The 22,390-nt window shown below is 40.7% G+C and overlaps 1 protein-coding gene and 1 long non-coding RNA gene across 3 annotated transcripts; one reads left to right on the top strand and one right to left on the bottom strand.

The window, feature by feature from the left end:
* Window positions 1-272: 272 nt before the first annotated feature.
* On the bottom strand, window positions 273-19,837 carry LOC120724113. Its single transcript, XR_005693856.1, has 3 exons — window positions 19,562-19,837; window positions 6,923-6,926; window positions 273-283 (listed from the first exon to the last, which is right to left on the bottom strand). It is a non-coding gene; the product is annotated as an uncharacterized LOC120724113 (long non-coding RNA).
* On the top strand, window positions 11,363-22,223 carry sncb (synuclein, beta). 2 transcript variants are annotated; one of them, XM_040016084.1, is made up of 6 exons: window positions 11,363-11,496; window positions 12,492-12,622; window positions 16,845-16,874; window positions 17,115-17,200; window positions 20,540-20,626; window positions 22,083-22,223. In XM_040016084.1, the coding sequence occupies exons 2-6, from the start codon at window positions 12,502-12,504 to the stop codon at window positions 22,110-22,112; spliced, it is 354 nt and encodes a 117-aa protein (XP_039872018.1). In that variant the 5' UTR covers window positions 11,363-11,496; window positions 12,492-12,501; the 3' UTR covers window positions 22,113-22,223. The 2 variants fall into 2 exon arrangements, with proteins under 2 accessions (XP_039872018.1, XP_039872017.1); XM_040016083.1 differs by having other exon boundaries at window positions 12,489-12,622.
* Window positions 22,224-22,390: the final 167 nt, after the last annotated feature.

Below are 22,390 nucleotides of genomic sequence, written 5' to 3'. Positions count from 1 at the left end.
ATATGTGGATAATTCTACAGAGGCTATATAAAGTGCTGGTGGTTGTGAGTGGTGGTTCAGTCCATGTTATTATTGTGTGTTTGAGGGTACAGTTGTCCATTGTGGGTGTGTGTATGTTCAGTCCATGTGTTAACGTGGGTCAGATGTCAGGAGGCAGAGTTCAGGAGTCTGACAGCTGTGGGGAAGAAGCTGTTCCGGTACCTGGTGGTCTTAGTCCGGAGGCTCCTGTAGCGCCTCCCAGAGGGCAGGAGGGTGAAGAGTCCATGTGATGGGTGACTGGGGTCTTTGATGATTTTCCCAGCCCTTTTCAGACACCGCTTCCTGTAGATGTCTTTTATGGCAGGAAGTGGTGCTCCGGCGATGCGCTGGGCAGTTTTCACGACCCTCTGCAACGCCTTCCGGTCCGAGGCAGAGCAGTTCCCGTACCAGACTGTTATACAGTTGGTCAGGATGCTCTCGATGGTGCAACGATAGAAGTTCACCAGGATGTCTGAGGACAGGTGGTTCTTCCTCAGAGTCCTCAAGAAGAAGAGGCGCTGGTGAGCCTTCTTGACCAGCTTGGAGCAGTTGGTCGTCCAGATGAGATCCTCGGAGATGTGGACTCCCAGGAACTTGAAGCTGCTCACACGCTCCACAGCCGTCCCCTTAATGTGGATGGGTGGATGTGGGTCAGCATTCCTCCTGTACTATATTTGTATATCTATCATGGAGTAAGTATACTGTGATTAACTGTGGCCAGCAGTATCGTGGGGGCTGTTAAACCTATATGGCAAATATGGTAAGTGGGTCTGAGGTATTGATAGGAACACATTGTTATATAAGGGGGGCGAGAGGACAAGGAAATGGCCATCCATTGAGATGCAGCGTAATTAAAGTGCAGGGAGGTGCTTGTGGTTATGACGGGCTCCTTGCCACGTTTCCCACTGACTTTCAACTGGATGAGGAAGGTCAGCACTAAGGTGTTTAGAGCGGTCCCCACAAATTGTTGGACTAAGGCTTGATAATCTCCAAGGCTTTAATGGATCTGAGATCTGTTTACCAAGTGAGTGCACCTTACAAAGTCGTTTGGCAATTGTTTTACCCTCTAACACAATAATAGAACTGGAATTGGCTTCTTGATCAATGACATCAGTGGTTAAGTTGATATATTCAATAAGCGCAACAACCTTGAGCTGCATAGAATCGCCACCCATGTGTGTGTGCGTGCGTGTGCTTGTCTCTGTGTGTGAATGAATCCATCGCGCGCCTGATCTGTGCAGAAGAAATCATAATATTTTACGGGACATATTTGTTATAAGTTCTCCCCAAAATGACTTTAAATGATTTTTGAGGGTGGCTCTCTTCAGTAGATTGACCCGTAGGATATTATATTTGTGAATGAGCATTTATTTGCATTCACAACAAAGTGCATAGTGCTGAGTAACTACTGTGTGTTTATCTAACGCCCCCCCAACAGCTGTTTATTTCATCAAAAAAATCTGTATTTCTGTGGGTGCAGGAGATTCCTGTAGTGAATCTACTGTATAAAGAGGATATGAAAAATGTTCTGCACTGTGTTTTTTCACTACTAAAGCTGGGAAAAGGAAGCAGTTAGCATGAGGAGGAGAAGGAACCCTGGCCTATCTGCCTGAGAGTGGATCTAAGGGCTGTAATGTTTCCTCCGGTCTACTCTTGGGCATTAATGGTTGAATGGATAGGATTGGACATGCCTGAAGACTCAACCAGCCTCTAGTTCCGCTCCCAGCAAATCTCAACAACCCCCATCTTAAGCCCAGATAAGCACTGTGGTCACTGCCCTCCGTAGACTTTGAACAACTCCCAAGCGTAAAAGCCCTTTCTAATTTGTAGCTCATTTAGAAGATACAGCAGTTATGTGGTTTGCTAAGGCACCAAGAGACCAAAACGTGAGAGGAGGGAGGGAGCGAGGGAGAGCTTTTATGACAATAATTTTGTTATTGATATACACAATATTAGAGCAAACTAATAACTAATAGTTATAGGTAATTATTGTGTATAAGACTGTATGTTTTCAGGCTCTCTGGCTAACATAAAGTGAGAACAAAGGTGAAATGTCTATATGGTTTTATTAGTCTTTAACAAGAGGTACTTGTCACTTGTTATGCCGCATTGCAGCTCAGATGCAGTTGCAAAGTGTCCACTCTTTAGAGCCGTGAAGACAGATTCTTTTTTTTGCATGCCATTTCTTTGTCATCTTAATTTCACTGCAGTAATATCCATAATTCACAGAGAATGTCTCCTTGTCTTTCCCATAAGAAATGAAAAAAAAAAGTTCAGAGATGGATTCCCCCTAAGTTTCATGAAAAAAGTGTCAGATTCTCAGGCGAACAATGAGAACACTATTACAAGACTTGGCACAGAAAAGCCTCAAAGGCCTTGGCACAAAAGCCTGTACAAATTGAGAAGATAGAAGTGCAAACTCATTAGCTTACCAGGTTTCCAATCACAGCATTTTTTTATATGCTCTATGGCTCCGTCTGCAGAGCTCTCATCTGATGAGAGCCACTTTGCATGACTTCAAAGGACACAGTTATGCCTCAGAACTTAAAGGCTGATGTTTCTGTATTGTGTCAGAACATACAGGGCAAGGTATGTTTCACCTTAATGATAACTTCCATCAACAGACCTTGACATCTTATTTCCATTTATGTGTGGGGTGGAGGGGAGCACAGAAAATGTCACATTGTCATGTACGAGCACTCCTTGCTCTGAGTCGAGTTTTTTTCCTTTCTTTCTTTTTTGTGCTTCTGCTACAGTGTGATAAACTTCCTTCACCACACTTTCTTCAAGCACCTATGAGAGGGTGAATCTATCCGGTCCTATTTGATATTTCCCAAATGGAATACAATACAGCGCAGAAACAATACTTGACTTTGTGTTTAGGGGCCTAGACAATCGGAATCTCAGATGAATCAGGCAGGTTGATCTCACTTCTGCATGCACTTACAGTGTGGCAATTTTGAAAAGGCCAACTCGGAAATAGTAATGCGCTTCAGTCTTACTTTATATTTGACTACATAATGCTTGTAATACCACAAGCAATACTCCAGCAAAGCAAAGTGTTTGATGACACAGAAGTCGCAGTTGCAACAAAAAAAAACTCTTTGTTATGCAAATGAAGCCATTATGGAGATTTTTTTTGGGGGGGGGGGGGCGGGGGGCTCATCACGTCTGAGCATATTTGATATTTGCTCTGGTCCTTGTTTGGTTTTGGGTTTACTTTCTGCTCCTGCCGAATCAAGTATTTTATCTGCTGTTTGAATATTTTTCTTGCACTCAGTCAGAGATTCATTTGCGTAAGTGAGCGGATACAAAGCTGCAGCAACACACACACACCCTGTGCTCCACTTTTAACCTTTACATACTGTTGACACTAAATTAATTTTTGCCACAAATAAATCTATTATCACCCACTATCATGTCCCATTATGTCTAAGACATGAAAATATATCAGCCACATTGATTTAACTACATGAAAATGAAAATGAAAATCACATTCTGGAACTTCTAGCATCCATTATGTAACCATGTGTAAACATTACAGCTGTTATCAACACTATGCTCTCTGATGTATGATTAAAAAAAAACCCTTCTCATATCTAACATGTAAAACACAAAACATAAGAATCTGTTTATTGCAAACAAGGCTGTGTGTTCACATGCATGCGTGTGTGGGACTTGTGCATGTATTTTTCTCACTCACTGAAAAGGCAGCTTAGGTGGTTTTATAATCTTATGACCCGCACAACCCCTCTTTTGATCTCTGCTTTAATCTCAGTTAGCGCTCAGTGAGTTTAATCTCAATTAGCTTAAAATAAATCTCAGTTACATCAGAATAAATGGATTTGGTTTGTTTGGGGGGTTTTTTTCCATGTCAGATCGACAGGGCTTCAGCTTCCTGATCCACAAAAGCACAGAACCACTACAACTCCTCCTGGGAGTGTTGGTCCATCTTGTAGCTTTTATGGTTGGGCCCAGTCAAGCTCCACTGGCTAAAGCATGGCCACCAGGTGCTGTCCCTTGAGCACCCCGGTTACCCTGACCAGGGTAACCATGCCCAGTAATCTTCTCTTCTTCATATGTTTTGTGAATACAAGTTAATACAAGCAAGATATGGACATTCAGGAGGATCTCAGAGATGGGACTCTACTCCTGCACATTATAAGGAGCTGGTTGAGGTGGTTCGGGCTTTTGACCAGGACACTGGATCCCACCTTGGTTAAGGTTTTCAAATATGTCCTACTGGCAGGAGACACCAGAGCAGACATGGAGCAAGCTGGAGACATTATATATCTTGGCTAGGTTGGGAACAACTCAGTGTCTCCCTTGATGGATGGAAGGATGGAAGGATGGATGGATGGATGGATGGATGGATGGATGGATGAAATTTGTTTATTTTTAGGTTATTTAACGACATTGTCGGTGCTTGTGCTTGCGGGTACAGATGTTGTGTCTGTGTTGAGTCACCTACTGACCTCCGTGTGACCTCTGTTCCTCATGTACACCATAAATGATCACTCCTGAGCTGTGTTACTGTCTCTTTCGGGATACCACATGACCCCACAAAGGCCATTCTCTGCAAAAACCTGGACAAACACAGAGGGAACACAAACACTTCTTATGTCAAGGTTCCCCATGACCTCTGCCACCACTGTCTCACAAAAAATACACACAAACCCATAAAACCACCATTTTCCTTTATTTGACTTCAAACTGGTGGATTTAAAATCCATATCAAAAGATGCAAATGATGAAATTCAGTCTAGAACAGCCTCGGTGTACAAAAATCTGTAGCATCTAGACAAAAGTATACAATCTTTAATTCTTTTCATTTTTGTGAAATTTGAGGGACTTTGGGAAAAAGCCAACAAAAGAAGAGATTTAAGATATTTTTGCTGCCGTCAAATATCAAAACATGTCAAATATGACCTGAACAATATGTAAGGGTTAATCTTCCCCTTGGGTACACCATATGGGAGATACTGAAAGATACGCTGCTGTCACTCGTGAGTCTGTCTATTTTTGTACAAATATGCCATCTTGCAGGGTGTGTGGGTAAGACATGATCCTATTATCCCATTAATGTCCATGCCTCAGAATCTTTAGCATTCATTTGCAGACTGCTCATCTCCCTACGCCACTTTCATGCTGTTCTGAGAGCAGCTCCTCCATGATGCTGCACTACCATCTGCTGGGGGAACCTACAGGCAGAGTCGATCGCCGCTCACTGTCCCTCTTGCACATCTCTCTCTCTCTTTCTATAACAGAGATTGATTTCTCTGTCTGTCACTGATGACATTGTACGACTGCTGTGTTTAAATTAGCGGCAGTCTGATAAGAGAATGTAAATGAATCAAATCTCCCCGGACTCAAAATCTTACAATTCATTGACATAATATATTGAAGTGCTGTAGGAGTTACAAAAGACCTATTGATATGGTTTGAGACTGACAATGACCTGTGACAGCTTCCATTTACGATCAGACTGTTGTCTGGGACTGTATTCAAGGAGAGAGCTTGACTCTATGCACAGCAGAGACAGCCGATAGCCACAGCTGTTCGACTCTTTTTAAAAGGCAGCATAACACATTATGTAATGCAATTATGCATCACAATTAATAGCAGGCAATTGTGCAAGCAACCAGCCAGCTGTGATGGGTTTATATAACTGCCCAAAATTGACAAGTCAAAAAAGGAAAGTGAGCAATGTTTTTCCAGTCAGGAGGAAAATTCACTCCTTACTGGAGGCAGTAAGGCACGCACGAGACACAAGTTCTCCTTTGCCGCTCATGTGGTCAGCCTGGAGACAGTTTAATAAATTGCTATGACATAATATTGCTTCCAGTATGTCACATTGTTAATCTGTATAGCTTGGCTTACGTTCAGATGCTGTATATGGAGTTCAATCATTGGTGAAAGTGCTCTCACACAGATTCATCGAGCCCGGACGCATAAAGAAGATGGAGAATTGCTTTGAGCACTTTGTATGTATAATTTGCATAATGCCTTTAATTTTAGCACGCCTGCTATTACACCCAAAGGATAGTTCAATCAGCCGACTATAGGCAGCGTGTGTGTAATGTACATAGTGAATGGGGGCTCGTCAATACAAATATATCATGTTACATAAATTAACACACATTATCAAAAGCATGGGTGTATTCTTAAGATATATGGACAGCTATAGGTGATTACTGGCACAGTTTTTGTATAACAAACACAAACCTGTGTGATAAAAACAAATAGAACATAAACCCTATCCAAGAGCTTTAAACACGCCGCAGTGTTACACTATGTGTGATATAAACAAAGCCATTCGAGCCGAAGGATGTGCTTTCCTCCTTCCGTCCATCTTGACTGTGAGGCAAGAGTTTATCTTGTGCCATTTTGGATGTTGACGCTAAACTTGCTGCTCTTACACATGCAGATGTGAGACACCGAGAGCCAAGGCTTTTCAAGGTGATGTCAGCAGCATCGCTGCCACATCTAACAGCTGCGCACCCTGGCTGCCGAGGACGAGTGGCAGATACAAGGAAATATTTCATTCCTTGCAACGGCGCATATACATTAGAATGAATCGATTCATGCATGTCCTGAGCTGATATGCTCCCTGGTTAGTGCCGGGAATAGTAATCACAGCCCTTGAGAAGACAAACAGTCTCTGCTGCCACCTAGAGGTGTTGCCACTCTGCTTCGTGGATTTATTCATCATTCTTAAAAACATCAAGCTTTTTTTTCTTGACTCAGAGACCCACAGCAAACACTCCTACTTTTTTTTTACTGACAGTTTGTGGCAGACTACAAAATATCCAATGCGGTAAATGTACACAGTCATTCACAGCTGCTTCAAAGAAGGAGTAAAACTCAGAATTGAAGACTTTCACATGCAGTCTTTTATTTTCACTCAGCTTGAGAAGGCGGATGCAGCATGTAGGCGCATGCCATAGGGAAATGACTTGCAGTCTAAACAGCTGTAAATTTCAACTGCATGGTGGCCTCAGTCTATGTCAACATTTTATTACTTAGATTGATTAGAATTATATAATGCTTGCCGTGACTGACTGACTCTACTCAATGGCTCTGTAAAAGGAAAAGCATCATGCAGGAGCTGGAGTCGTAAAGAAGCCGGGTTCACTGGGGGCTGAAAGGCCCGCTGCCCACTGAGGCTGAGAAATCTGACTGTGCTAGCGATTTTGGAGCTGCACACAGAGAACATTTTATGTCACAATTTATTTCGCAGGATATAACGCATGGTGAGTCACCTTTATTTTTGGCCTGCTGGGTCTGTAGAGCTTGCACAGTCTACTTCAAACACGGCCTGCTACTCATTCACATAAACTTGTGGGCACTAAAGCTGTACAAACACAATGTTTTGCGAGCAGTGAGCATGTCTTCTGCAACATTTACAGGCAAAGGAGCAGATATTATTCAATTTCCACGATTCTGAATTCAGATAAACTGCAGCGAAGGATGAGAGCTGTTTTCTTGAAAGTGTCGTGCGAGGTAATGTGGTGTAGTAAAGGGGCATTTGTTAAATGGATTGGAAAAAAACATGTTCACAAAAGCTGAACACTGGACCCTTATTAGCAGTAAACAGCAAGCTCCTCCTATTTAAATACGGTAAACCTACCGAGAGGAGACTTTACATGCTGCTGTTCATTAAAGTGCTGTTAACTGGAAGGGTTTTCAGAAGTTTTCACTGAGGGGAGCCAATCAGGGGTATATCCAACCGTGATGTGTTTACTGGGATAACTGAGCAAAGCTGGATTAACAAAAAAGCAAAACAGACACCTTCCCAGGGAACCCAGATCTTCAGGTTTCACTCCAGATCACAGATGTACAACCCCTCACACTCAGTCTTTAATTGGTTCAATTTGCAGAAATCTAATATTAATAATACATTCGTCATTTAGGAAGTTGCATCAGTTTTGCTATCAAGTAATCAAAACACGGAAAAACTCAGGTAAGGTCCTACATCGCCTACATCGGGTAATTATTTTCTTTTATGTGTTCTATTGTTTTGTCTTGTTTTGTCTTTTGCTTGGTTGATTGGGGTTTTTCATGTGTGTGTGTGGGGGGGGGGGGGGGGGGGGGTGGCTTTTCGGGATGAAAATCAGTCCAAAACAAGTAAAAATTGTGGAAGAAAAACATGCTAAAAGTTAATATTTTAATTTAAAAAAAGAAATTAACTGAAATTAACAAGTTCTTAATGTCATTGTGCCTACCTTATTGTGAGCTTAAACGACAGGGGCATCTGTGTCTTTTCCTGTATGGTTGAGTGGCAGGTCTTAAATCTCAGCATCCGTTTTAACAGAACGCCTACAGTCATTAGTCACCACGATCACAGATGTGAAATCTGTTCGCAGTCCCAGTCTGACTGTATCTGTTAGCATCACAGCTCAAGCGGCACTGATTAGCTTTTGTATTTAAAAATAATTAATTATTGCAACAACAGACCAAATCTGTCAAGTCAGCATGAAATAACAGTTGCTGGATGCTAATACCCATGAACCAAACATGTTAGATTGATGATGAGTCATTTTAGAAGGTATATGAGTGTATATGAATCACTAAATGATCAGTACTGACATACATAGTTAGTAATGATCACCTCCATTGTTATAAGAAACATGTATCAGCCATATGACCTGACTTAAATCCTCTCTGTGCATTTTATTGACTGTGTCAGTTGATTTGGTAACTTTTATAAAGCCTTCAGGGACTTTAAAAAAGGAGCCTTGCCTCAGATCTGCCAACGCCAACAAGACCGTCTTCTCTTTGAAGAGATGAATCTCAAGTTGTGCTGCTCTCTGTGTTTGGGGCTCAGCTGTGTCCAGTGGCTGTGATGCATGAAGCCAGTAGAAAGCCATAGAAACAGATGTAACTGCATAAACTGTATTATGAAAACAACATGTTCACTTGTTATAAACACTTAGTGTAAAAAAAAAAAAGCCACCTTAATTCTTTGGTTTGATTTACCTGAAAGAACTGGATTTATTTATTTATTTATTTATTTATTTATTTATTTATTTATTGTTGTGTATATTTGGACATGAACTGCAAAATCTAAGCTTTTATTTTTACACACCACAGAGTGACATCTATTTTACCAGAACAATTTTTTAAAAGCTGCCTTCCAGTGATCTGTAACAAACTGTTAATGCTGAATGTAACTTGCTTACATACTTTTATTTTAAATGTACATGCTAATTATTCCTACAGCCTAGATGTTTGCTGCTGAAAATGTCCTTAAGACCACAAGAGGGCAGCTGTGGCTTACATTTACAAACAGCCATGTGCTGAAACCAACATGTGAGTTCCTCTGCTCAGCCTCTGAGGCTGAAAGCAAAATGGAGAAAAAGACATCTGGGCTAACTGTATGTAAAAAGTGTGTTTGTGGATGATTGGAAGGGGATTTATATCCTCTTTTATGTTGCACCACGTCCTCCGGGGCTGTGTCAATACTGACTGAAGCAGCTCAGCACCATGGACAGAGATTCCCTTCAGCACCACGGACAGCACCGTCCCGTGACTCTTGAACATAAGGATAGGATTTTATTTATTTGTTTGTTTTTTAAAACTGAGGAGTAGATCGCACATTAAATGGTGTAGTTCGTAAGTTGTGGGAGGAGATAACCTTACTGTTTGATTATGCGTTGCGGGCTCTTTATGGGTCACCTTCTCACAGAAGCCACAGCCGAGAACAAACGTGAGAGAGCTGGACGATTCAAAGAGATGCGGCTATGTGGGATTTCCTCAGAATGGGGGTGGGGGGGGGGTTCTCGGGATGAAGAAGGGGGGAGGAGGATTTCGCAATCTTTCTCCCATTACAACATGAATCGCGTCAGCGCAAATACGTCAGAAAGGGGGGTAAAAGGGGAGGGGTGGTGTTTAACCCCTTCCCCCCTAAATTGTGCCTGTGAAGTGCCTAAATATAATATACTGCTCGAGGAAAATCACGAGTCCATCTGAGGTCATCGTGACTCTGATTGGCTGAGAATCTTTTGCTGTAGTCATAAAATCCGAACATCCATGATAAAATAAAAAATAATTGAATTAAATGGAAAAAAAAACTGTTATACTAAGACACGCGTGATAGTCGTCCTGTTGAGTTACTTTTCACAGTAATTAGTTCTACATAAAAAATGTTTTACTTCTGAGAATATCATTAACTTTATTCTTTATGTTTCTGGTAAATAGGGCACGATCTCATTAAGCATCACCATGAATCAGTCCACCCCTACCTCTCGCACAAAGTGGTATCACCCTGATATCACACTCGTGTTTCACATAGCATGCCAATATGCCAAAGAAATGGTTAGATTACAGACAAGAGTCTAGTCTTATCTATCTGAGATAATCTGAGATTACTGTAAGTGAGCTGAATGCAGAAAACAGTTACAGCTGAAGTTGCAGAAATCCATAAAGCACAATATGTGGTTACATTTGTCACTTAAGGCATTTTAAATGGTTATATGCCAGACTGTGGTGTGCAGTACAGCAAATAAAACACTTCGGGTACATGTTATAGTTTAAACAGTACAAATAAGAGTACAAAGGCATGCACATTGCATAAAAATATTTCGACATATTATATATAAAGCTCATATATTAAAATGGGTCAAACCTACCATTTTCCGGTAAGATTATGGCAGATTCTTAAATTTGCAGGTTAATTGCTTCCAAAATATACAAGACAATGGTGCCTCTGCTTAACATATAGAAAAAAACAACAGATAAGCAAAAGTTTTGGTGTTTTTTTTTTACATATAACTAATTTTTAATATTCAAATTGTATTTGATTAGCCATGTTATTATTTAATCCACTGAAATTTGCATCATATTGTCTTGTTCTTTATGTTAAAGATGTGTAATTTATAGGGGATTAAAAACATATTCTGGCGATTGTTAACTGGTATTAATACAAGTCAGAATGGCCCTTGGATAAGTGGAAGGTGAGATGTTCCAGCAGTTAAATCAAAAATGGAGACCAGCTATAGAAAAACTGAGTTCTAGCAGTTTTTCATTTAATAAAAGTTCACAAACAGAAAGTGATAGATAGATAGATAGATAGATAGATAGATAGATAGATAGATAGATAGATAGATAGATAGATATGCTCAGCAGAGTATGTAGTATGTCCAGAGAAGAAACGTAGATTTTCATGTATTTATTGTCCTAATGACACATGGTGTAACTATTGCAAAAAAAAAAAGTGGGCGAGGTGACGTGGAGTGGCCCTTTTTTCCTTGCTGTGACACATGAGGGGATCAATAGGCAATGGTGGAGAGAGGAGAGGGGGAGGGGGTGTGGGGGGGCGTGATCGTCTCAGCCGCACTGTGAAGGGGGCCGTCCCTGTTGGTGGAGATCTGCCCGAGGAAGGCCCACCTAGTGATCATTTGAAGATATCTCCCATTTAGACGGTAGTTTGACTCGACTGTATCAGAAGGGGACAAGTCGAAGGCTATTTGTAAATAGGTAAGAACACGTTTTTCTACTGTTTAATCCAGTATTATTATTATTATTCCTGAACATATAGAGGTCACCTCCGTTTGAGAGCCATGTATGTGAGCGTCGTCACTGGAATGTTTGCACCGTGCTTGAAATACTATTAAATGCATTAAAAAAAAATAATACTAGTAATGATCGTGATATTTTTTTTTCTGTGTACTGTTTGTTTGTACGTGGAAGATAATGCACGTACAAAAGACACAAAAGCCAGGGGCGGAATGTGAACGTGGGAATCGGTCGACGTGAACTGGTGCATATTTTAATCATTGTTGCATCCTTGACCTGCAGCATCCAGGATGGGACTCGGAGGGACGTGTGTAATGCCAGAATGAAGAATACCAGCTGTTAGTCTGCTTCATCGCGATGTGCCCCCCGCGTGTAATCGGGCAGCCTCGTATCGCTTCCACACCACACAATTCGTCGCTAAAACCGTTATTCGTGCAGAAATCCTAGCTTACACCGCGTTTCCCTTCCCCCAGCAACGCCATGTAGCTCTTGGAAATATCGTAATACGCCGTGCAGTCCTTTAAAAAAGGGGGCCTGGCGCAGTCATCCTGTCATCTTTCTGCCACTAAGAGTAGCGTTACAGACGAGCAATAATTAATGAGTTGCCTGCTGGGTTAACCATTTCATTGAAATATTTTTACCTCTGAATATTTCATGCATCGAGGAGGGTGTGAGGGGGAGAAAAATGGGGTTGAATGCATGAGTGAACAGAAGGTTTTTACTACAGCCTGATGGCTGGAGTGTGGCTGTCACGATCCACCACAGGAGGCGGTGCTGCCTTCTCTTCTCATAATGTATGCTCTAATATTAGACTGGAATATATAAAGGTTCATAAAAAATGGATGGGAATAAAATAATTACCCTCCCGTATTAATAATGAGGCTTTAAATGTATATAAATAAGACAAAGGCTGCATATTGACTGACATCAGCTAATGGTGCTTCTCTCCACAGTAGCTTGGCCAAGATGGATGTGTTTATGAAGGGTTTGTCTAAAGCGAAAGAGGGGATGGCTGTGGCTGCAGAGAAGACCAAGGAAGGAGTTGCAGTTGCTGCTGAAAAGACAAAGGAAGGAGTCATGTTTGTAGGTAAGATGATCACAAATGTATGCTTGCAGATTATTTGCATGCAAATTGTACACACGCCTGTTATCGTCCCGCTACATGCAGGAGCAGCTGTAGAAAAGCTCAAGGAATATTTTATGACTTAGATCGTGCAGTATACATCCTGAAACAAATGCTTGAATTATACAGTAGCTCTTCTTACTAGCTGTGTAAATCTCTCAAACAGGAAACAAACAAGCAGGAGGCTGAACGCATTGTTCGCCTATATATGTTTGTCTTTGTTTGTTCTCAGTTCACAGTTAGGGGACAATATTACAGCTATTCATAGCTCATTGTGTGCAGAAAGTGCATCCGAGTGCCTTCCTTTGATAAATCCAGTGTCGTTCACTTGAGTGGCGGCAGTATAATGAACCAGCCAGCCTCTGAGCTGATCAATATTTTTGTTCTAATGTTGCAAGCCGATTTGGTGTAAAATACCACAGCGTATCAAAAATGAGTAATCCAGCCCTGACTCTCAATTTCAGCAGAATAATAGTAGTGAACTCTGTTTCAAAGTATTTCGTTGTGACGTAGAAGTGTGTGATACAAGGAATCTGGGTGTCCTTGTGGCCTGTCTAGGTTATGGGAAGGAGATGGAAATAGGAGTGGGGGTGGGGCAGCTGATGGTGGGAGCAGCTCCTGCAACATGCCTGTGGATTGGATAGCAGCAGATTGTAAAACAGTGTCAGCAGTCTCCTCCTAGGGACAAACAGACCCTAGGAGGAGCAGGCCTGCTTTTTGTGCTTTTCAGTGCTGGCTAACTTGTCATTGACAGCCTGCAACTAACGAGCAAATCTGTCTGCTGATTTAAAGTGTAGTTGTCAGATATGCAGCTTGCATCATTAACCCAATCTATATCACTTGGTTTCAATCATTAATTAAATAGATGTAGCAATGGAGGATGATAATACGGTATTTCTCAACATTTAAAACATTTAAATCATTTTCTGTTATGCTGTAAAGGTAGTGCTAATAAATTACTCAAGTAATCAGTGTAATTCATTATGTACTGGTGTCAGTTAAGATTTAATATCCCAGCATTTTTGCTGATTATCTGATGGTTTAATGTCTCAAAAAAATTAATCAAAAGTCACATTTTCAGCAGTTGTTCTTATTTTACTCATTTGAGTTGTACAGTTTCCATGCTCTTTTATTCTAAAATTTACATTGGTGTCTTCAGATTGGCTGCTTTCTTTTAATCAACATACCAAAACCCAGAACGTGTTCTCTGTGTGAATACATAAGATGAGAAGAGCAGCAAATCCTCACGACTGGTAGAGGATGCCACAAGTGACTCGCGCTGTTAATCAAAAGAGTTGCTGATGAGTTTCCATTGATCGACAAATTGATTTATCAGGTGCACTTCAACAGTCTTCATTTGCAACTTTCCCCGTCTTGTTTGTGATGACAAATAGTTACTTACGTATTAGTCGGGAGATCAGTGTGACTCAGGAGACCCGGAGCAGGCCTGCTTGGAATTTATTTTGTCAGCTGCTGAGTTGTTGTGAGAGGAGCCAAATTTCCAGTGACAGGCCTCCTGCTTGTTTTACAGTCACCAGCTTGTATAATTGATTCCGCAACAATATGATGGGTTACAACATCGAGCACACATCCAGCACAGGTTGTCAAATGTGTTCGCATTTCGGTGGAATCTCATTATCTTACACATTTAGCATAGTGTCCCTGTCACTGATCAGCACCACCAAACGTATCAGACTGTAGTCAAAACATGTGCAGAACCAATTTCATCATGTCCTTGTTAACGCAATGGCAGGAAAGGCTCACTTCTGTGGTGTCTCTGTGGTTCTACATGCTGCTGTTGAATATGGTGGTGCCCTAGAAAGCTGTATGTGATATGCTTGACAGTCCCTCATGGAGGAGGGGTAAGAGTGATCTAATAGGACTGTGGCCCACCTTTTGACAGCTGCTACTGCTGCTGCAGCTGCAAACCACCCAACCACCTGAACTGAGCAGTCAGGCTGAGAGAGGCAAGCAGAGGTGGGAAAGAGAAACCCCTATAGTATAGGATGCTATTCATAAAGCATCTGTTTCCTATTTTTTTATGACAAATTAGTATTTTTTTACAGCATCACATTAAAAACTGTTTTTATTTTGCAGACCCTTGCAGTCACACAGCATCAGTCCGACCATATGGAAATTTAGTTTACACAGTTATCGCTTTTGCTAACATTTGCAGTTCAAAAAAATAGCGTTTATCTGTAATCGGTTTCAACTATATCATTTCATTAGTGCTAATTTGTTCCATCCTTCTTTTCTTTTTTTTACTTAAACACTACAAGAAATCATTATCAACCCTTTTTTTCTGATGATGGAAAATGTTGCAGATGTTTTGTTGAATCCGTAGTCTAAAAATATCCAAAGTCAGTTTGTGAAGAATAATAATTCTAATATCATTTGGCAATCACACCTGCAGCTATCTTCCATTTGTGCTCCATTGCGCAATGGCTGCAATTTACCAAAGCCAAACTTAAATGGAGGCATCACTCAGATGTACTGTATGCTTTGCTTTGAGGCTCGCCTTTTGAAGAGTGGCTTCTGTACTTCATTATTTCTGCTCTTTTTTTGTTGGTTTTTAAAGGCCCTCGGGGACCAATAAGTCCACTGACTGTTGCACAATAAAGAGGATGACAGGGCTTGAGTGATCAGGACTGGATGGGGCCTGCAGTAGATTGCCCCAATAGCATGATGGAGTACAGCGTGTAGATGGATGACAACTGCCAAAGAATATGGATCAGAGGACTGAACAGTGGCTTGGTTGTGGCTTAATAAGTCCTTACAATAAACCAAGAAACCCGACTACTGTAGCCACCACTGTTCTCCAGGACCTGAGGCAAACAGTGAAAGATAAACAAAAATGATATTACAGTATTTATGAAAAGTAATTGGTTGGCGGTGATGGTCCAAATGTAATCATGTTAATTCAATTTCAGTTTATCACAAGAGGTTTTCTGGACTCTGGAACTTACTGCAGCTTTTTGTCATGTCGACATATAGCACTGGAGCAACAGTATATTAGGAACTGTGCCATCAGGTGGATAATGCTACAGTCACAGTAGGAAAACAGTGGCTGGAGACTGCAGTGTGACCAAATTAGTGCAAGCATGTGCAGTGAACCTGTGATCTCATTGCCTTTGCAACAGTTGCGTCGACGACCAGCTGCAGTCAGTTGCTGTCTTCAAAGGGATCTTGGTGCATCAAGATGCAATAAAAAGGGAACAGGATGGAGTCAGTGTGCTGCTAGTTTGCAAATGTGGTCAAGTTAGCAACTGTTTGCAATTTATTTGTTATAATATGACAATTAAATCAAATAAACAATCAAAAATCACACCTCTGTTGCCATGTACAAACACAGAGACTCAGAATCTTCCACAAATAGTGATGTAATTGCTGTAGAACCATGATTTAATTGCAAAATGATACAAATGATTGCTTCTGTATAGGAATATATACAGAGTACGGTCAGCTGGGTTGAGTGCCCTACTGAAAAGAGATGTGTTGCAGATGAGTTGCGCTCATCAGTGCAGACTGATTGCAGCATGTTGCTTATCTGCCTGCTTTTATTAAATAGATAAAAATAATTTGCAAACAATTGCCAATCTGTCTGAGAGTGATTGCAGCCAATCTGAGTCACACCACAACTGTTTGGAGGGAGGTTGTTTACCACCAGCTGATCTGTGCAATCGCTATGTTATCAAAAGTTAAGGGTTTTCACACAACCACAGTTTAACAGTTGGTCACCAGTTTTTTTTTTTATTTTGCCAAATGCAAAAAGAAAAAAAAATCAATGCAATCACTGGGCAAACACTGAGCTTACCTAGTTGCAGAGACGTTGCCCTCTTCGTTTTTGTTTTTGTTTTGTTGTTGTTGTTGTTGTTGTTGTTGTTGTTTGTTTTTTTTAAACTTTTCAGTAGTAAAGAAAAGTACATCGCTTAAAAATGACAAATTTTAACAAATAATAAGGGCAGTCAGATTCAGACTTGACAATCATTTTGATGATTTCATTTAAAGCCATTTGTTGCATTGCTTTTGTCATTAGCATCAGAGAAGTGTAATGTTATAGCACCTACACACGCATGCGCACACACACATTCACACGAAGAAAACTAATCTCCAAATTTCAAATAGTTAATTATTTGTAAAAGAATCTGTGCCTTTTCTGACTACAGTTTGCTTTTTCTCAATTCAGGTAGCAAGGCCAAAGACAGCGTGGGCACAGGTGAGTTTCCCATCTGCTCGTTACCTCTGTAAATTTCTGTTAACTGGAGTTCGAAGCCTGGTTTCATTACAGTAGTAAAATACTACTGATAACTGGAAAACAGCTAATTTGTCATGTGTAAGTGGTTGTTATGTCCAGTAGTGACATAAGAAGCAATGGAGGACCACAGTCATGCATCTTTTTAATCTATCTGCATTTGTCTCTCTCTCTCACTGTGTGTGTTTGTGTGTGTGTCTCCAGTGGCTGAAAAGACCACCGGAGCTGTCGGGAACATCGTCGCTGCTACCGGCTTGGTGAAGAAGGACGAGTTCCCAGCTGACATGAACGTATGTGCTGCACGTCCTTACAGTGTAACACGTTGCTTTGTTGCCTGCAGTGAGGCAGAATAGCAGCACTGCATAGTGTTTAAACACACAGGAAACAAATTACCTGTGAACTTGAATTAGGAGTACAGCATTGTTGCCTTATGTGGGATCAGTATTGCATTACAACGAGTGCTGGAAAAAAAATTTTAAACTATTATATGAATGTCATAAGTCTTTAAAAAAAAAAATTGATTTTTTTTTCATTAAAACAAAAAAAAACTTCAGCTTCCATAATTCCTGCAAAATAAAGCATAAAATAAAAAAAAAGAAAATAACATTTGCATTTAGAAGGCATCCATTATAAGATTAATAGGATACACTTAAAACATTTATTTATGATATACCTTACTTTTTATGTTATTTTTTATCAAGCTTTATTGTTGCAATACAGCAGTTCATTTCTACAATATTGGTGGACTTAAGAGACTTGGACTTAAAAAGGAAAATAAAAGCAGAAGACATCATTCTAGTGTCCAAAAGTACGGAAGCCTCAATTTTCCTATGATGCATTCTCTTATCCATGTATGTCTGCCAACTTAACTTTGCTTTGAAAAACTGGCTTTTTATGGAAATTTGACCTTTGAGCACAAGCTGAGATTTGATATCTTTAGAAGGAATTCTGTACAGTTTTTACAGGTTGTTTGGCATTCAATGAGTAAATCAAACTGAACGTGCATTACTAGTGGGGTGCACTCTTAAAGATATTCATATTATGACAAACTACCCAGTGTGCGCTAACAATGCAGCAACTTACTCTTATAAGTGACCGGCTTTATTTAGGTCTGCACATGTGCCGGAAAACAAGTGGAAAACAAAAATCTGTTCCAAACGTATGCCTCAATTAGAGCTGGCAACTTGCGCCAAGTTGCACTCATAAAAGCCTGGATAGGATCATGATGACAGCAGAGCCAGATTTAGACAGCAGGGTCAAATCTGATGAATCTGCATGTCACTTCAAAACAGAATTACTAGTGTGCATTTGGACTGTTTCATTCTGCCGCTGTCAGCAAAAGCATGCACTGTACTAAATTTATGTTTCCTGTCTGCACGAGTTTGCTCGTGTCTTTGGTTTAGAGGAATAGTTTTCCATCTGCTGAGGATGAATACTACACTGGCAATTGCTTTTATACAGTTATTATAAAAGAAAAAAACTGGAGATTACTGAAATAGACTTGGGCTTTGTTGCTATATACTCATTTCATTGAAGAGGATTTCTGCAGTCTGCTCTGCACACAGCGCTGCATTCAATGATCATTAAGGATGCAGATCACTGCTCAGGTGTCTTATGACAGAAACAATCTCTCTGTGGGACTATCACCTCTCTTAAAGCAAACACTGCTTTTCCATTAATGCCCTACCCCCACTAACATCACCGAATGCTCTTGCCCATTGACCTCAGTGTCACCCCTTCTATCCCCTGCTTTTATCATTTTTTTTAGGCACTCTGATATTATTATGCAAGGAAAGGCACAAAATCAAGCTGACTTGACACAGCAGTGGTGAAACTTGCTTATAGCAAAGTTTGGACATCTGAGTGGCACATGCTGTGTTAAGATGCTTCTTTTTTGTATTGTTTTCCTTCCCTTTTAATGACCTGGAGATGTGCTGTCAGTATGTTGACATTTTGTCTATCTCTGTCAGACTGTCAGTGACACAGTGAGGTCCTCATCCGGTCCTAAGCCTTCATCACTCAGAGCTGGACCCTCTCCACTGACTCGCTAATCTAGTAAATCTGACAGCCTGCTCTAATAGGCTTCTCAAAGGCGTTATCTGAGTGATAAAGCTCCTCATTTCAGCACCCTCACAACAGACTGCTAAACTGTTGACACTGTGATCAAATGCACACAGCTACTTTTTGAGTTCAGTTTTAGCTGTGTTGGCCTCTAATCACAAAATTTCCCTTGCACAACCCATTCAGGTGTCACATTTTATAACATTTTATAAAAGCCTTGCCTTGTCTTATCCTTGACTGAATTAAAATTCGTGACCAATCAGAAATACAGATGCAAACAGTCTATTTCATGTTCATTTTTTCTCAGGCAATGATCCATCTGATTAGGGCTGTCCTAGCGATAGTTTTCCCATTGTGCAACCTCGACCATGCTAATCGTGTTGGTGGGCATACAGCAATAACAAGCCTGATACAGCACACAGGATTACAGGCTGTTCTTTCCTGACCTAATTGACTTGATTAGTGCTGGGTTTAAAAATGAATGGGTGGTGCTGACCCACTAGCTTTGTTTCAGTGGACCTTTATCTGTTTAAGAAAGCTCTCAGAAGCACTCATCACATGTCGTATGTCCACACAAACCATAGTGTTACACCTGTGTTATACAGATTTCTTTTCTTATTGCTGGTAAAGCAAAGCAGCAATGATCTGATCTTACAAACAAGTATCGCTCAGGTGTGTGTTCCCCACTGCTGAAAATAGTCCCCATCAAATTTGATATTTTTCTCCTGTTTTGTTCCTGTTTGAGTGATGAGTTTACTACTACCCACCATCGAGAAGGGCTGTTTTAGAAAGTAATTCTTTTTTGAAATTCACTTTTAAGTGGAAGAAAGAGACAGTTTTGTTTGTGCAAGCTGCTGCGGGGTGGTTCCGTAAGAAGGAAGTACTGACAGATTAATGGACTTTTCTATCTGCACACTGTGCCAGCCTTTTCCTCACACTCCAGTCCCACAGCTCAGTGTCTGCAATAGACTTGCAACAAGACCAGGACTTTAAATCCATACTGACAGCTCTGTATGGCCAAAAAGCTACAGTCAGAATCATGCCACAAACTCATATATATGCACAGCATATGACTCAGATTGATGTTTTTTATGGGATTCTGTCAATCTGTAGGGGACAAAATATCTAAAGAGAACTCTATTGCAGTCCATTAAAAAGTTTCAAAGTAGTGAGTCAGGCAGAGCAATTGTGTCACCCATAGAGCTCTTCAGTTAGCTGAAATCCCACAAGGTTGTCTAATTGTTCAGAAGTGATTTCTAGACTCCTCAGAGAGTTGAGAAATTGGACAAACCAAGAAATGTAGTTTTCTCAACCTTGTCTTTTGCAGAACAGACAACCAAAATTGAGAAAAAATGGTACTGTACGGCTATACTTGCAGTACGTTTTATGATTTAATTATTACCAGTTTAACTGTGCCTTGAAAGAGCATTAAGAAATGTCATTGAGAATTCCCAGATGGTAAAACAAATAGGTTGACAGTGTATAAATGACGACATATCTGTATGATTGCTTCTGTTTCTGTAAATCTTTCCTTCTCTGTATCTCTTTATGTTTGTCTCATTTTCTAGCCTGAGGAGTATGGGCAGGAGGCCATGGAGGGCCAAGGAGAGGCAATGCTGGAGCCAGAAGGGGAGACATATGATGAGTCCCAGCAGGTAATCAGCCTACAATACGCAAAGTGCACACATGGCTCTGCTCTGTCATCAAAGTATCACAAGAATCAGCTTTTGAATTGGACTATAATTACATTGCCGATCATTTTTGTGTAAAACCCTTTAAAAAAAACTGTGGAGTAGTGGACATCAGGCAGAGATGAGTCCATTCACTTACTGTAGATTGAGGTTCATCAGTATTCACGAGCTCTGCATGGATACACATTTTAGCTGTATTGGATTTCAATGGCACTCCACTTTTGCCCTCCACTTGTGTCCCACACAAACACTACAGCTCACGCTGAGGCAATTTTTCCTTTCTGTGGAAATGATAACGGAGGACTTAACAAGCCAATTGCCACGCAGCTAGTACAGTGAATATAGCACCACCTACTTTCACTGAGCGTTGGGTGTGCGTCCGTGTGCACGAAGGAGGTATGTGAATCTGACACAGATGGTTATTTTTGGAATTTGGCTGTCAGGGGCGAGACAAACTGTGCAGAACTGATGGCTTTGAGTACAGATTTTAAATAGCGATGGTAGCATATAAAAATATCATACAGTGTACATAATGTCAAAGGGCTGATCGTGCTAGTATGAGAGCACTGATCCTGTGTTATTGCCACTGAATATATACATTTTCTGAAGCGGGTGAAATAAGACTTATTTTGAGATTTTATGTGATTTCCAATAATAATATATTCTGTGCGTTTACTTTAATAGTCCTTTGCATCAGTGGAGTCTTGCACTAGTTGGGAAAAGGAGTAAACCCGAGGCGTTCCCTGAGATCCAAATTCAAAGTGAATTTCTCCACGGATGTGTATCATCCTTGTCCTCCTACTCCTCCGTGTCTCTTTCCCCTCCCCCATCTTTTGCTACACCAGCGGTGTGCAAGCTCGGTCTGAATGGGTGTGGTGATGACGCTCTCTGCCTTCATGCATTGTGGGTAATGTCAGGGTCTCCCTGCATTGCTGTAAATATGGAGTCTGAGTGCTGCAGAGTGAACGAAGCCATCACTGTGAGGATCTGAAAAAAAATCTGTGTCATCCAGTATCACTCAAGGCTTTGTGAATACATTAGATGACATAAGACTGTTGGAGGCTGTGTTATTTATTTATTTTTTTATGATCATGTGTGGTGGAGGCGTGTGCAGGCTTGCAAGGATATGGAGAGTGTGCTCACGATGCACTTCCTCGATGTAAGTGCAGTGTTGTGCTGCCCTCTGCAGGCTTGAGAGAAGCACTGAAGGAACAGATGAGCTCAGCTTCAACAAAGTGACATCATAGTCTGTCATAGTCATAGTCATAGTCTGCTGAGACTAATAAACTCTGTATCATATATTCTGCTAAATCACATTAAAGCTGAATATTATTTTAGATGTAGATTTACCTTTAGAGCTTCTGTGTGCTGCAAATTTTACTGGCCATCCTCATAAAAAACTTGCTCTTCTTTTCCCCAGGAGAGCCAGGACTACGAGCCAGAAGCATAAGAGCATCAGTCGAAGCCACCGTCCAACCAGCAGCACAATAATATTTCTAATAATAAAAAGGACAAATGCTGAAACTATTACAATTATATTCCTGTTGCAAAAAAAAAAGAAAAAAACAATAAAAAAGACAAGCATTCCCACTGAAAAATGTTCTTCCTTCAAGACAAATCTTTTATTATTATATATTGTAAATGTCATGTTCTTAATGTAATGTGTTGGGTGTAGGTATTTATTGAGATGTAGGATTTGTCCTCACGGTCTCATTTCCTTGATTCCCT

The sequence above is a fragment of the Simochromis diagramma genome, unplaced genomic scaffold, assembly GCF_900408965.1.
Source record: "Simochromis diagramma unplaced genomic scaffold, fSimDia1.1 OVJJ01000685.1, whole genome shotgun sequence".
In the NCBI taxonomy this organism is placed as follows: Eukaryota; Metazoa; Chordata; class Actinopteri; order Cichliformes; family Cichlidae; genus Simochromis; species Simochromis diagramma.
This window is presented reverse-complemented; position numbering and strand designations above follow the sequence as displayed.

Bases quoted from the DNA above. Each gene is read 5' to 3' on its own strand.
- sncb (XM_040016084.1), top strand. From the start codon at position 12,502: ATGGATGTGTTTATGAAGGGTTTGTCTAAAGCGAAAGAGGGGATGGCT. The intron at 16,875-17,114 runs GTGAGTTTCCCA...GTGTGTCTCCAG, and splicing joins CAAAGACAGCGTGGGCACAG to TGGCTGAAAAGACCACCGGA. The intron at 20,627-22,082 runs GTAATCAGCCTA...TCTTTTCCCCAG, and splicing joins CATATGATGAGTCCCAGCAG to GAGAGCCAGGACTACGAGCC.